Source organism: Andrena cerasifolii, chromosome 7 (assembly GCF_050908995.1).
Source record: "Andrena cerasifolii isolate SP2316 chromosome 7, iyAndCera1_principal, whole genome shotgun sequence".
In the NCBI taxonomy this organism is placed as follows: domain Eukaryota; kingdom Metazoa; phylum Arthropoda; class Insecta; order Hymenoptera; family Andrenidae; genus Andrena; species Andrena cerasifolii.
The window spans coordinates 2,816,180-2,832,158 of record NC_135124.1 but is presented as its reverse complement, the minus strand read 5'-3'; the positions used below and the strand labels follow the sequence as shown (position 1 = coordinate 2,832,158).

The window sequence follows — 15,979 nt, the reverse complement described above, 5'->3', positions numbered from 1 at the left end:
GCATATAAAGTTTCTTTTGCTTTTATGTTTCGAAATTTTTCCATTGTAAAAGAAGAAAATAGAATATAATAATATTTTATGTTTAACAAAGGTAATAAATCATACAGAAAGTATTCAACATACAAGCAACAAATCACAAAATGAATTAACAATTCGTAAAATGCACGTGCAGGCAAAGATGGCTATAAAGTCTTTTTGCAATGACAAAAGAGTAACAGTAGGTAGTATGAAACAAATGAAACTCATCGCTTGCAATAATTTAAATTTTAAAATTCGCGGTATCACCTCTACTATCGATAGGGAAACAAGCTATCGATAGTTTTCGATAGTGAGGGCCATCGATAGTTTTCGATAGTGAGGACCATCGATAACTATCGATAGTACCATCGATAAATCTCCACAACTACGCACTAGTGCAGGTTGCTGAAAGTGCTATTAGTAACCTACGATCCGGGTTTGCAAAGAGCGGGTAATTCTGAATCTTAATCAATTATACCTAAAACTATGAGTATATACGTATATAACGATGAGGGGGCAGCTGAAACTTCTTTAAAACATACTATTCATAATTTAGAGAATATTACCACAAGTTATAAAATCAATTTTATTGATGCAGAAGGTATTTTATACAAAGAATGGACTAAAGACGCAGTTCTATTAATAATGCCGGGAGGTGCAGATATACCTTATGCTAAAAAACTTAACGGCAAAGGTAATAACATCATTAAACAATATGTAGAAAATGGTGGGAACTATTTAGGATTCTGTGCAGGTGCATATTATGGTTCTAGTTTTGTTGAATTTGATAAAGGAGGAGAATTGGAGGTTATGGAAGAAAGGGAACTAGCATTTTTTCCTAATAAAACCGTAGGGCCTATTCTTGCAAAATATGATTATAACAGTCATAGCGGAGCTCGAGCCGCTTTACTTAAATTAACTATAAATGATAAAGATTTTCTTAATGATAGCATGAGAATTTATTATAACGGAGGTGGTTATTTTCAAAATGCTAACTTATATGCTAATGTAAAGGTAATAGCTGATTATCAACTTGAAAATGATACTTTCTTACCTGCAATAGTAGAAATGAAGTATAATAAAGGAATCGTTATTCTATCAGGCGTGCATTTTGAATATTCTACAAAAATCCTAGATAGCAGTGATCCATATGATGCAGAGCTATTACCGATACTAGAAAAAAATGAAGAAGATAGGATTAAGTTTAATATTTTGATATTTAAAATATTAGGGATCCGTGTAAAATTAAATAAGTAGTTCTACTCTTCAGATGAATTATATCCCAATAAGGGATTGAACATTCCTAATCCCACTTCATCAATGTTATTATTATTTTCTATACAAAGTAATATACTTCCATTTTGCCTTGATTCTATTGCAGCTTCAACTGCTTTTGTTATGTTATCGATAGTATATTCTCTATCTACAGGTAGAACAATTTTTAACTTTACAAAAACTTTTATCCTTGAATAATATTTTCGTTATACATCCATTCTCGTAAAAAATATGGTTTAATTGTTACATGTCTATAACTACTATTAGAATAACAGGACGACAGAAGAGGAGTACCGGATAGTAAACCAAAATCCCATCAAAAACATTTCATGTAAAAAATGTAGTTAAGAGTGGTGAGATCTCATGTAGAACTAAGTCTAGCGCTCTCATTAACTCTGACACTTTCATTCACAAATCACTCCAAGTCCACATCTTTAGTTAAAGAACATTTTATGACTTGGCAATTATGCAGCATCAGGGAAGTTATTACACCTTACAATGTTATATAAACTTGGTAATTATTTATAAGTTTTCCATCCTCACAGATTTCAATGATTTTTAGATATGATGTCGGGGACACGATTTTGAACAACATTTTCCTATACATGTTACCGCCGCTCCAAGTTTTCCGTGTCATTTTCTTTCATTTATTCAAAAATCATCAAATTAATTGTCCGGAATTTTTGTGACAATTTTCTTCAGTGTTTGATCTTTCTGTACAAAAAAACTTTCGCCTATTATTTCACTCTTAATTTTGTAGTTATATTCTCAATATTGCGTTTTCCCATAAGAATTCATGTTTAATTGAATGTTAAATAATTTGAAAACTACCGAATCAATTTTTCTTAAATTTTGCGGAGGGTTTTACTATTGCATAAAGATTGATGCCTCCAATTTTCAAAGATTTTCGGCATGTAATAAAATTAATAAAATTAATTCTCCACATTTTCCTATTCCTACAATTTGACCTACTATAAACCTATCTGACGGAGTTTCTAAAGCAAATATAAGAGGAGTTTTATTAAAATATTCCAATTTTGGTTCTATTAAAACTTTTAAATCCTCAAAACCATTTCTAATTAAATTATTAATATTAGAAGTTAAAAAACCGGGAATCTTATTTAAAACTTCTAAATTATAAATTTATTTTTTGTACACTTGCATAGAAATGGAAGGGTGACTTATATTTGAAAGCATTTTTTGTAATGAATTAATATTTACTCCTATCCCTATTATAACGGCATTACATAATGAAGTTTGATATTTCAATGAAGACTCGACGTCTACTAATATACCGCAAATATTTTTATTTTTTACCCATAAATCATTAACCCATTTTATTTTATATTCAATATTGAAATGATCTAACGATTGGGGAATAGATAAAGCGGTTATTTGAGGTATACATGTTAACATACTAAGGTCGAAGCCAGATATATTGGCCGGTAAGTTTCCAACGCAGGTGCTCCTTTTCTCAACGTTTTCTGCCTCGCTCTCGTTCGATCTCGCTTTTGCCTTTGCAGAATAAGAGTGAGCCAGAAGTCGTGGGGATAGTGCCAAGCTTCTGGCGTGTAGGCCAAACCGAGCTGTCAGCGTAGAAATGCACACATCAGAATAGGTGTGCGTTAGGTCCGAACAAATTCAGGAGTTTTATTGGTCAGAACATTGATTCTTTCTTGATAGCTTCATCTCGTATTGGTCTACGCATAACTTCGTAACGCACACAACTGTTAGGTTAAGAATAAACACAGCCACACAGCTACGTTACAGGCGGAGCCGAGCAGCGATCCCGTTACCCCACCATACCCTTCGAGGGCCACGCAACTCCATCTGACAAATCCACGATCGTCAGGTGGTGGTGGTTGATTTCTCATCGATCGCTGCTCGCTAAAACGAATTCACCAGCCAATATATCTAGCTTCGACCTTAGTTTTTCCATTAGATACAGCTAAAACATAAGTAGCATTTACATTTCCTTCCGAAGAAGTTGTGACGAACGTCACAGAGGCGGTCCCCTCACCTCGCGCGCCAACTCGCGAGGCGAGCTTCCGCCGGGCGAAGCAGTTCCCCCACCTCACTCGACTGATGAGTGCTCTCGCGGCAGCTTTACACGCCGCGAAGCATAAGACTAGGGCCATGAGCGACCATAATCAGTTTGCTCCGTGATTCAGCCATACATGCTAAGTCGATATGGTAGAAGCTCTTTTTGGTATCCACCACTCTCCTCCTCCGAGGGAATCCTAGTGTGCCGAGTGCCATACCGCTTGACCGCTTGTGAACCCGTTCCTTGGTCGTTACATCAGCCGAATCTCGATTCGCGCTTGACCATCCGGCCGCGGTGGCCCCCAGTGGTCAATCATAGCTGGCCTACCGCACGATAGGCCGTCCATGTAGCCTGTGCAGGGCCGAGGTTCTAACTCCTCCAGCAGGAGACACGAATCCTTCCCCCATCGGTCCACCGACCGATCGCCGCCGATAACTGCAGCATCGCCGGACACCGCCGTCGATAGACGGACGAGATTCTAGCGGGAACCCGTAGCCGCTAGCCTTAGTAATACACTACCTAGCGATAAGCTGCCTAGAGATTAGTTCGCTTTGTCATAATTCGCCTAGATATAAGCCTAGAACTAAGCCGTCTTGCGCCGCGTAGTTTTAATTCGCGTTTCGTTAGCCTTAAGTCGCCCTGCCTGGCCTACCCAGCATCGCGGTCAACGACGCTCTACGAGAGCAAAAAATTCTTTATATAAAACAGCAGCTAACGGTGTGCATTCATTCGACGAACCCGAGACATCAGGTCTCAGTCCTCGACTGAGCCGGCAAGGAACTCTCCTCTTGTTCCCCCTTGCCCCGCCATAAGCGAGCCACAAATTGGCGCTCGAACAGGGACCTTAGGAAGAGGAGTCGAATGAATACACCCGTTAGCTGGGTGTATCAGCTGCCGAAATCAGCACTTGTAGAAACCACTAAAACGCTCGGAGTGAACTCTGAGGGTTATCTCGATCAGCTCCGCCGCCAAGTCATTGAGCAAAGCCGACGCAACCGACGGAGGACCCTCCACCAGCCCGGGAACCCTCCCGGCAGCACCCAAAAACACCGCTGAGCAGAATCCGGAAATGGGGTGGACACTACTACGTGAAATCCCCTTTACTACGGCGGAAAGGGGACCGCCGAATTCCTCCAGCGACTCAAGGACCTCCAGTATAGCCACCAGGTAAGCCCCGAACAATTCCTACCGTGCCTCTGCGAAATAGTAAATGGGCAGATTTTTGGGTATTATTAGTTATTTGGGCAGAGAGGCTTTTTCATCTCCATCGACGAAGAGGAGACCATCCACCAACGGGTGCAGCGATGCGGTGAAACGGCACGAGAATACTCGATGGCGCTCCTGGCACTGATGCAACAGCACAGCCAGTTCGACGTCAACCACCAGCTCGATAAATTGTACCGGAACTGCGCTCAGAGTACCGAGAATATATTCGTCGATCCGAAGTCACCACGGTCACCGAGCTAATAAAGTGCGCCGACGAATATGAAAGTCTCTACGCTCCCACCATCAGATAACGAACCAGCCCGAGCCGGCGGCCGAGCCCCAATTTGAAGAAAAACAATGTTGCCGAAGTGACCGAGCGACCTGTTGCTGGCGATGCGGCCAGCACGGCTCAAGATTGCCGCCGAACAGGATGGTTGTTCTGTTCATACTGCGGCATCGAAAGACGGGCCACCCGAGACTACCGTTGCCACCCGGAGACCGGAAACGCTCCAGGGGCCAGGTGAAAAGGCGCATCCCGGCCGACTTCACCACGGACTTCTATATCGAACAACTAGACGAGGATCCCAGGCTGTTCCTGGACTTCCGCATGGGCAAGCGCAATTATGCAGCCCTGGTCAACTCTGATTCCATCCGCTCTTATATGCGCATAGACGTCGCGGCGCGATTACTACCAAGCCGGAGGCACACTGGCCACCAGCTCGTTCCAGACCACAGTAGCCGACGGGACAACAGTCTCACTGGACGGAGAGATCACCCTGACTACCAAGGTAGCCGGATTGGAGGTCCGGCACACATACACCATCATGGCCGCCCTCACCCAGGAAGTACTCCTGGGGATGGACTTCATCCGGAAGCTCGGGCTCACGCTCTGAGTAGAACCGCACCAATGGCAGTTCAACGCCGAAACCGCCGCGATCGACGCCCCGGGCCTAAAGAACTGCACGCCTGCACAGGAAGTCCAACTCAATCAGCTACTGGCCACCGAACTTCCCCGCTTCCAACGGATACGCGGGCCCACCCACCCAGCTAAACACCGGATACGCCTGAAATATACAGAACTGATCGAGCACCGCTATACGCCGAAGGACCCGGCCACCCAGACAATCATCAATGAGGAGGTGCACAAAATGCTCGCAGACGGCATCATCATTCGATGATCGAACCGTCAGACAGCAGCCCGCGGAGTTCGCCCGTGGTGGTGGTCCGGAAAAAGAACGGCAAGCGGCGATTCTGCATTGACTTTCGATACGTCAACCGGATATCAGAAAAGGATGCATACCCCCTACCGCAGGTACAGGCCACCTTGGATAAGCTTCGGGAGGCGAAGTTCATCTCCACCCTCGACTTGGCCAACGGCTACTGGCAGGTTCTGTTTGCGCCGGACAGCTGATCCGGCACGGCGTTTACCGTTCCCGGTCGTGGCCTCTACCAGTTCCGGGTCATGCCGTTCGGCCCACATTCGGCCCCGGCCACGTTCCAACGCCTACTCGACCAGGTCATTGGGCCGAGCCTGAAGCCACACGCCTTCACCTACCTCGACGACATTATCGTGCCCTACCACTCGTTCGACGAACACCTCCCGAACCTGCACGAGGTCTTGCGACGACTGCGGGACGTTAAACTCCGTCTCAACCAGGACAAGTGCTGCTTCTGTCGCTCGGAACTACAGTACCTCGGTCACGTCGTAATAAACCAGGGGATCAAGACTGACACAGACAAGGTGCTAGCCATCAAGGGAATTGCCCCGCCGACCAGCCCCATGGAACTCCGCTAATTGCTTGGGATGATCTCGTGGTACCGAAGGTTCATCCTACGATTCTCGGGGACGGCGAAGCTGTTGACCCGGCTACTCCAGATTCTGGAGTAGGATTTTTTATTGTTTTTTATTTTTTCTTCTATTTTCTTTTATTTTATATTTTTAATATGTAATAATATATATAATTATTTTACATATATTACTCTATTTACTTGCCCGTCTTCCTCCTTCTCTTCCCGCCACAAAATTATTTCTCTGATTCACGCGTACGAAGTTTCTGCATGCTTTATATTTCGTTCACGCGTTCTGCACGCCGTGAAAATGATGTCATCTCACACAGCTGTTCCAGGGGATTCAAATTACACGTGATCGCGCGACACACTGCGACGTTAACATTGAAAAACATTTTGGAAAATTGCTAGCTTTAGAATGTCTGTTTGCTACATATTGGTTCGATAGATCGATTCACTATATTGATTAAAAATTATTATTAACTTGGAGTTTGAGGTTAAGTTGACGGCTGCACCTTTCTTTCAATGAGTTTGCGACAGATGTTTCATCTCCATCAAATCGCAAAATCCTAAACCGTTGTTCAGGCTTACAGCTGTTTACAAAAACTGCTTTACGCGTGCTCGTCTTAAGTGGCAAATGAGATAACTGATAGGCGCATTCAGGAGCACTTAATAATCGCTGAGAAAGAATTGCCATTGACACAGAAAATAACTGATTCCATAAGGACCCACCACTTCTCTTAGCCCGCAGTATAGCTTCCTTCATAACCTCGCCTTTGTCATCGGGCTCACATTTATTTGCGTATTTAGCTACGTAATATGCTACAGCATCGACAGTACCGCATGGTTGAATGTCCGTGCTTCCTCCCCAAATTGTTAGGGGATTTGCGTTAAAGTTATTCACCATAATTTCTTCTAAGGTCCTTCGCAATATGTAGGAACGTCCGTTGTTTGCAACAGTTTCATCAGGGCATAAACATGTAGTTCTTTCACTTACTGGTCTTGAAAAATCAAATCGGCAAATACCATTGTTACGATCTTTATAACAAGTACTAGTATGCTTGTGCACCTGTACACTTTCAACTAAACTACGCAATTGCTCATCGTCTTGATTTAATGAGCATGAAACGATTGTTTCAATTAAGTCGATGCCGCCGTTTGTGGAAAAATCGGGTACATTGGTACACCAAACAAGCATATGAAGATGTGGGCTTCCTCTATTTTGGAATTCAATTCTATACCAAAAGTCTTGAACAGGACCACCTATACACATAGAATTGTGCTTCAAAAATCGAATCAATGGATTCACCTGTACCATAAACTGTCTTGCCAAGACTACTGGTTACTGCTGAACTAAGGCAAGTCGTTCGGCAATTGTTAAATCCTTTGCTTCACTTGGATTTCGGCCATCAACAATAAGTAACGCTGCTAACATATCTGACCAATTTAAGTCATTGCAGGAAAATTTGGCGTTCTCCAGATTTGGCGTACAAATTCTGCCGCGAAATGTTATATAAATCATCGATATTCTTGAAACGTATGCAGCAAGATACCTCTTGATGGCGCTTTATACCCATTTGGTACTCTTGAATGGGAAGCAAATAACCGATAAAAAATAGTAGTATCAGACCGTTGTTGATTGTTGCCATATAAAGCAACTGATGACAGAGAGAAATATCCGCTCATCACCTATTTCCAGAGAGGAAAATGTTTTGCCAATTTAATTAGATAAGTGACTAGTTCCAGACAATAAAATGCGTTGTACCTATCTGTCTCTACACTGTTTTTTTGCAATTTGTTCAGCCGCGTCCTTAATACTATTTATAAATAAAAGTAAATTATCATTTTCGTTTAATGTTTCGTTTTAATGTAATCTTGAATACAATTGAGGCATTTGATGGAAAAAGGGCACATGCGTCAAAATGCCATTTCAGAAAATCGATTTCAAAGTTTTCATTATAGCATAACTTAATAAAAAGTAATGCAATTAAATCCATTTTTTAAGGAAAACAGAAATCACGATTTGAAAATGATGTGTCTTTATTTATAAGTTTCAAGCAAGTGGTTTATGTGCCATTTTTCCGTAAATGTGGTAAATTCGTAACAAAATTGCTTCTTTGTTTAGTTATTTAAATATAATTTTGTTTACATAGTTAGTTACACATTTTTTATACATTGTTTAAATAAAAAATGCAAAATGAAGCATAAAAATAAACAAAAAATGTAATGTTTTGAGTAAATATTAGTTTCTTCGATTCTTTACAGCAAGCTATCTTACAAATCAATTTTTTTCTTTCGTAAATTAGCTTCTTTCCTTGCGGATTCGATACTCGCCTCACTTTCCATATTTCCTCGCTTACTCAAAATCCTCTATGAAACAAAAGTACTTATTGCACGACAGCACGGCAGCGCGACCGCTCAGCAACTATGTAGCTGCGTGTCGATCACGCTACGTAACAAGACAGCATCCAGCTAATGTAAACGCGAGAGGAGTAATATCCTTAGTATATTATATATATAACATATACCTGAGTCGATTCAAACATTTTAAGGGCATCAAATGCCTTAATTGATTCTGGCCCATTGGTTTTAAACCGTCCCACCCAAAAAGTCGCTCTTCGCGTTTGTTTATAAGTTCCTTCATCGCTGAGCCTCGCTATCAGGAGTCTCTGTTTTCAATACTTAATTTACAGATGCTGTCTTGCATTTTGTTCTTTCTGCATCGAATGAAGTACTGAAAAGAGAGACTCCAGATTGAAGGGCTCAGCGACAAAAAAACTTATAACAAATTGAATTTCCATTAAAAAAATGTGACATTGTAAATATTTTGAAACGTGTGATGATAGAACCGATATATAAGTACAGGGTGTATAAAAATTATGTCGCGACCTCCACAGCTGGTATCTACACCTCTGGATTGGTGATTTGTTAAAAAAAAGTGGACCGCAAAATTGTCCTTGACTCAGTTTTTTCAGGTTCAAATTTTTTTATTGTCGCGTATTCTACTCGCCAAGAGAATAAAGATTAAAATGTGTCGAAGGAATCATAGGTGCATTTTGTGCTTGCAATACTTTTAAAATCTATTTAACATGATTAATAGAGATCAGGGCACAGTAGATTAGTCTCTACACCATGCATAATTTCAAATATATGTGTATATTATTCATATAAAAATATTGGAAAGACTTCAAATCGGGCACTTCGACTCTGTCGAACATTCTGGTTCTGTGGAGAGATCTTCAGCTGCCAGAGCAAGAACTTCTTCACACACTCGTTTGTAAACCCATGCGTTACCTTTTAATCTCTTTCTTCGAATAACGACTAATAATTTATCATTCGAGACACTCTCTAACAAACAAACTTCCAATTCGAAAGAACAAGCGTTCTTGGATGAAAATGGCCGTGTCGTATCTTTGTCATCTTCTGGAGAATCTTCTGTTTCTCCTTGAAGTATGAACCTACCAAAATATTTTATTTATAAGTTTAGGGTGCACTTATGTATTAACTGTGTCATTTAAGAAGGAACCCGTTTCGCGCATGTAGAATGAGCTCATTGGCTCCGAAAAAGCGTTGGTGGGGGTACAGCCAATAGTGGCTTCTCCCGGCACCAATGAGCGTCAACCTGCGCAGAACCGGTCAAAACTCGTCGGTCGGCAGGTTTCTTCTTAACTGACAGGGAGATATATGTATTTAATAAATTTCCGAATATTTCCAAATGTTACCCTTTCTGATGACACATAATTCCTTTACGACGGAGTGCTCGGCGTAATTGTGAGAGAACATATTTCGGATCATCACTGGATGTTGATGATACATTGCAAAGACCCTGAAAAGTAGTATCAAAATAACAGAGTTAAATACAGAATATTTACTGCATCTACAATATGAGTATTCAAGTACAAACCTTGCCGGAAACGATGTTCGGTTGTTCAGGATCAATATTTTCATTTTTCATGCGCCTCTTTGGTGTAAGGACACAGCGTACACGATTTAAGCTGCGTTCTATGCCCATTATTACTTTTCTTGCACTTCCTGGTGTAGAAGATTGTGTTCCTCTAAAAACAATTTATTTCATTAATACCACTCCAAAATACCTCCAAAGGTACGATGTACTATTTTATTCCTATCGTTATTATTATTATATATGCTTACTTTGTATCAGAAACTGGAGTATTAGTCGACATACAAACGACTCTATCTTTTTCTGTCGCTCTTTTTACAGGAACTGTAATCAATTTTTATATTATTTATTACATTAATTGTAGAAAATTTGAATAACACAAAAAACATGTATAGCAAGAAGTAAACGGGAACTGTTGAAAATGAAATAGGGAATACTAAAAAGGTAGTATACCTTTTAGAAGGAACTGAGATAAATAATTCCTACATATAGCTATTTGCGACTCCAAATTGTATTTGTTCACAAGTCGTTGCTCTTCTCGGACTAATTATCTGCTTTTCACACAACTACAGCAATTTATGGTTCTTCAAACCTTTCATTAAAGTTTCTAATTAGGTGGCTAGTATCAGCTAATTAGAAATAAACTTTAAAAAATGTATGATAAAAGTAACTACAGTCAGTGTAATAAAACACAAAGATATCTAACAAGTTGTTTAATGAAAAGGAACAGTTATCATTAATAAAAGTTTAGTTAGCAGGGTAAACGATACAGTTATTGACCAGGGTACAGTAGTTGACCACTTTAAGTTTCTGCCGCCATAGTCTAATGAATATGCGCGCTTCCGCATCAATGATGCACTTTGATGAGAAAAGACAGTTCTACCTTTCGTTTCAACCAAGAATCGATGATTTCAGTACAAACATTCCGCCGTGAGATCGTCGGAAAGGAAAACGTGTAATTTCAACTCTCAAACAAGGGAAGGGCTTAGCGGACATCTTTAGAGCGGCGACTTGTTTAATGACTGTATAATCATTGTTCAATTTTGATTGCCGTGAATGCCACTGATCACAATAGGTGACAAGGACCCAATGTTAACATTCGTCATACGTCCAGTCGTGTCAAACGTGATTATGCTGTGTTTTGGGGGGTGTTCGATAACTGGTTTGACGAATGCACAGTAATACAGTTATTGACCACTCGTAATTTTCGTGCTGAAAGACCGCGATGAAAATTGATTTAGATCTTTGGAGGCACGGGGCAATTTGCCCTGCTTTTATATGGTTTCGGGTATGCACCTCCGATGATTTGATTTTTCATTGGTTCGATAAATCGGAGGACAAAGGCGCTTGACGAAAGAAAAAAAAGAAAAGCAAAAAGCAAAAGAAGAAAGAGAAAGAGGCTAAGAGATACGAAGAGAAGAAGAAAAGAAAAGAAAGAGCAAGTGAGAGAAATCTAAGAATAAAAGAAAAAAGCGGATGAGAAGCCAATGAGACCGCGGCAAACTGCGCGGCATACGTCGTGAAGGGTGCACACGAAACTCACCCTGCCCCAAGACAATATGTCTTTGATTTTGATATGGTGACAGATGGATTTAATAAAAATGATTTTACAGTAAAAAATATGCCATTTTCTATTATATTCAATAAGTGGTCAACAACTGTACCTAGACCATATACCACGACCGGTCAATAACTATACTTTTGAGTTATGTTTCTTTATAATAGCATAACATCGAAACTACTGATTTCTTCAAAGTTTCTTTGGTGTTATAATCATCTTCGATACTTTTCTTTCCGCCTGGTATAACAAAATTTCATTTATAAAATTCAAGTTACTTATTCCATAGCGTTTACCTAAACTGAAGCTCTTAGGTGGTCAACTACTGTATCGTTTACCCTACAACATATTTCTCGTAAAGTTTAATGAAAAATGTATCAATTTAAATCAAATTGATTCTTTTCATAAAGATTATTAAACCAATAGCGAAAAAATGATTGCAATTTTATATAGCATACCAGGAGAACATACATCATCAGTTTCTTTACTTCGAGGTCGTTTCCTTCCAGGTAAATGTGGTTCCAAAAAATTCTTAGCTATATGAGAAACGAACAGAGAAACAGTAATTACATTAGAGTAATAATTGTATGGTACAATTATCTGCAATATATGTGGAAGCATGTCTAAATTGTAGTAGCTGACCAGTTTCAGGTGTATTGGGAAGAACATTATAAGTGGCACCTAATTCTGGCGACTTTCTGGTATTTTTACTTATTGGAGAATAATTGTGCTTACTTATAACATTATTTACTTCCCCTTCAATCTGTAAGTAATATAAAAAAACATGCAAAAATAAGTTTAATACATATTTAAAGATATATGTGATACCCAATGTACTACCTCCGATTTAAAATGAGACTTTGCAGAAGTTGATATTCGAAGTGAAAGTCCACGAAGTTTTCTGTCTAAGAGTAAAAGATACGTAGCAGTCTTATAATCAGTTCGATCACTTTTTACAAGTTTCTTCCATATGTCTAAAGCATGTTCACCACATACTGCAGACATTGTACGTAATACATCATCATCTTTTTCAAACTGTAAATCACAGTTTTTTTATTAAAATATTAAAATATTTATATACAACTGAAAATTTGAAATGTTTCTTACGTTAGTCTTATGAATAAATGAAACAGGATTAAGGAATTCCCCTGTAATCCATGGATGTTTGCACAATTGTTGTATAGTGATTCTTTTCTTTGGATCTATTTGTAACATTGCTCGTATTAGCTTTTTACTGCTATTCGATAACCAACCTGGTTCATCGTATTTGCCACTCTAAAATTCAACTACAATCAATTACTTTTCTTATACAATCTAATAGGATAAAAAAAAACTTACAAGAATTTTTCTATACAAACTCTCTATACTATTATCGTCAAAAGGCAGAAAACCACAGAGTAATGCATATAAAAGAACTCCCATACTCCAGATATCTACTTCTGAACCTATATAACAAATATTATGAGTTTTCTTTGATATAATGATGCAAGGGACATTCCATGCGAACTCGGACAGATTTGGGAGTAAGTTTTCGTAGGTTGCTGAAATTTGAAGATTTTGTAGTCTTTAGCGATATTTAAACGTACCTCCAAGGATTTTTCGAAATTTTGAGAAATGTCGATTTTACAGCAGTTTGAAGTTAAGTGCTAACTTTTTTTCAATACATTATAGCTATGGAAGTAGTAAACGGATGGAGATGAGCTTTACGGTGCTTATAGAGAAGACATTGAAGTTTTAAGAAAAAATTATTTTAGTTTAAAAAAAAAATTGAACCAGTTTTGTGCAATTACTTTAAACACATGCAGGTTTTTAACATCGGGCGCGATTGCGGGCGCCAATGCCCCTACCGATTTGCGACCGGCCTGCGCAATCCCACGGATCTGACACACGCGATTGGTCGTAGCAGTTTCGCGATTGGTCATAGCGCTTTTCCTGCCGGTTTACTACCAATCAACAGTGTATCCCTGCGCGAAACGAGTATGCTCTAATGTGGAACGCAGTGTAGTAGATTGAGTTTCTTCTTTTCATTCCTAACCTTGTGTGGCCTTGAAGGTCATAGTGTACCATATGGTTGAATTTGTCTTGACAGTCTCTTTCATATTGGGTAATCAAATATATAGCATTCCATTTAAAAAAATAAGTCACCCTCGTTTCAAGGAAAATATTGCGAACACCAAAAATTGTGATACCGTATTATGTTGGATCTAAAAAACAGTAAGAGTTTTCCTCCTTCAGTTTTTTTCAAATACTTACCATTTTCGAGAATCCTGTATAAGAATATCAGGTATAGCCACATGGCCACTGCGAGTACCGCACGGCCCGACCAGTTGAGCCGGAGCTGGGCGACGCAGCGTCAACTTTCGGCAATTTTTACAGGGCCAATTTTAAAATGTCCATATTTTCGAAAATTTGTCCATCAAAGGGAACGATAGAACTATATTCTCCTTTTCTTTGAGATTTTTAAAATCGCGCCCGATGTTAAAAACCTGCATTTGTTTAAAATAATTGCACAAAAATGGTTCAAATTTTTTTTTTTAACTGAAATAATTTTTTCTTAAAACTTCAATGTCTTCTCTATAAGCACTGTAAAGCTCATCTCCATCCGTTTACTACTTCCATAGCTATAATGTATTGAAAAAAAGTTAGCACTTAACTTCAAACTGCTGTAAAATCGACTTTTCTCAAAATTTCGAAAAATCCTTTGAGGTACGTTTAAATATCGCTAAAGACTACAAAATCTTCAAATTTCAGTAACCTACGAAAACTTACTCCCAAATCTGTCCGAGTTCGCATGGAATCACTCATAATTGAACCATGGAAAAATGTTAGGTACCTAAATATTTTCTTCCTAATATGAGTTCTGGTGCAGCGTACGTAGGAGAGCCACATGATGTTTGTAAATGAGTTTCTATCCCATTTTTTGGTTTTGCACATAATCCAAAATCTATAAGTTTTAAATTTTCTTCTTTGTCTAATAAAACATTCTCCTAGATGAAAAATAATATTGTCTGATACTTGCACAAATGTTTTAATATAACAAACACATTACTTACCGGTTTCAAATCACGATGAGCGTATCCTAAACTATGTAAATAAGCCACTGCTGAGACAATTTGGCGAAAAAAATTTCGTGACTCTGTTTCAGAGAGTCTATTTTTCTCAACTATAAATAAAAAATAAGAATGCAATTTAATTTCAGACAATAATAGAAAAATATAAAATATCAAATTGTGATATGTATTACCTATATGGTCGAATAATTCTCCACCTGAACAATATTCTATTACCATAAAGTAATGACTCTCTGTTTCTATTACTTGATACAGTCTACAAATATGTTGGTGCAATAAAGTTTTCAATGCTTCAACTTCGAGTTTCACTCTGGGCAAGTCGTCCTGCGAATTCAAAAATTCATTGTAATGGAATCATACGTGTTTGTCAAATTTTAGGAACCACTTACTTACCCCAAGTGCCGTTTTATCCATTATTTTGATAGCAACTTTCTCGCCGGTAAAAACATGCGTAGCAAGTTTAACTTTAGCGAAACCTCCACTTCCGATGGTCTTTTCCAAATCGTATAGACCTTTAAGCGCTGCGTATCGCACCATCGTATCAGATTTGTAAAAAATCCAATGATATCTCTATAATTTCGTGTTGTCAGTCCTATCACTTTTGAATCCACAATTTTTAACGTAAACAAGAGCATCATGCGTAACTAAGTTCTGATTGTCAACCCTACCAACTTAAAAGTACAAACTGAAGTTATGAGTTATGTTGCGTGACCACGCGAACGTAGCCACGGAAATGTATACTTTTGTGCACGGTTAATTGTTGCGTGGCCGTTTGGGTCCTCTGGATCCTTGGTAGGGAATTCGGCGAGGGTCGACGCCCATGGAGTGCTTAGGCACTCTGCTCCTTGGACGCAGATTTTTGAATGGTAAATATGATGAATCTGAACATAACTTTTATTTATACGACTACTCGTGATGGCTTTTCAGGCTCAAGTCGCGCTTTCTAAACATTCATCGTTTTTCCACCTTTTGTTAATTACAAAAATGTCTTAGATTCTAAGAGCCAATCGCAAATTTACAGATTTATTAGCTAAATTCCTATTCGTCGATCCGATTCCTTTCGGTTATCGATTTTTGCAAAAATGAGCGTTTTACCACATTGCGCTGTAATTACACAC

General features: G+C 39.1%; 2 protein-coding genes across 4 annotated transcripts; one reads left to right on the top strand and one right to left on the bottom strand.

The window, feature by feature from the left end:
- Nucleotides 1-404: 404 nt before the first annotated feature.
- Nucleotides 405-6,680, top strand: LOC143371682 (uncharacterized). Of its 3 annotated transcripts, none has more exons than XR_013086087.1 (2): nucleotides 405-4,504; nucleotides 4,586-6,680. XR_013086087.1 is itself a non-coding variant. In XM_076817152.1 (2 exons), exon 2 carries the CDS (start codon nucleotides 4,974-4,976, stop codon nucleotides 5,592-5,594), a length of 621 nt encoding a protein of 206 aa, XP_076673267.1. In that variant the 5' UTR covers nucleotides 425-4,504; nucleotides 4,556-4,973; the 3' UTR covers nucleotides 5,595-6,483. The 3 variants fall into 3 exon arrangements, 1 of the variants encoding a protein (XP_076673267.1); XR_013086086.1 differs by having other exon boundaries at nucleotides 4,574-6,680; XM_076817152.1 differs by having other exon boundaries at nucleotides 425-4,504; nucleotides 4,556-6,483.
- A 2,788-nt stretch (nucleotides 6,681-9,468) lies between these two features.
- On the bottom strand, nucleotides 9,469-15,535 carry LOC143371229 (maternal embryonic leucine zipper kinase-like). Its single transcript, XM_076816186.1, has 13 exons — nucleotides 15,255-15,535; nucleotides 15,035-15,185; nucleotides 14,844-14,953; nucleotides 14,624-14,777; nucleotides 13,129-13,235; nucleotides 12,898-13,065; nucleotides 12,631-12,825; nucleotides 12,433-12,553; nucleotides 12,249-12,326; nucleotides 10,484-10,556; nucleotides 10,236-10,386; nucleotides 10,054-10,157; nucleotides 9,469-9,789 (listed from the first exon to the last, which is right to left on the bottom strand). Exons 1-13 carry the CDS (start codon nucleotides 15,396-15,398, stop codon nucleotides 9,519-9,521), a joined length of 1,827 nt encoding a protein of 608 aa, XP_076672301.1. The 5' UTR covers nucleotides 15,399-15,535; the 3' UTR covers nucleotides 9,469-9,518.
- Nucleotides 15,536-15,979: the final 444 nt, after the last annotated feature.

Coding starts and splice junctions, on each gene's coding strand:
- LOC143371682 (XM_076817152.1), top strand. CDS start 4,974: ATGGTTGTTCTGTTCATACTGCGGCATCGAAAGACGGGCCACCCGAGA.
- LOC143371229 (XM_076816186.1), bottom strand. CDS start 15,398: ATGGTGCGATACGCAGCGCTTAAAGGTCTATACGATTTGGAAAAGACC. Junction 13,236..14,623: donor ATTAGGAAGAAAATATTTAG/GTACCTAACATT, acceptor TTTGTTATATAG/GTTCAGAAGTAGATATCTGG. Junction 12,554..12,630: donor AGTCTCATTTTAAATCGGAG/GTAGTACATTGG, acceptor TATTACTTACAG/ATTGAAGGGGAAGTAAATAA.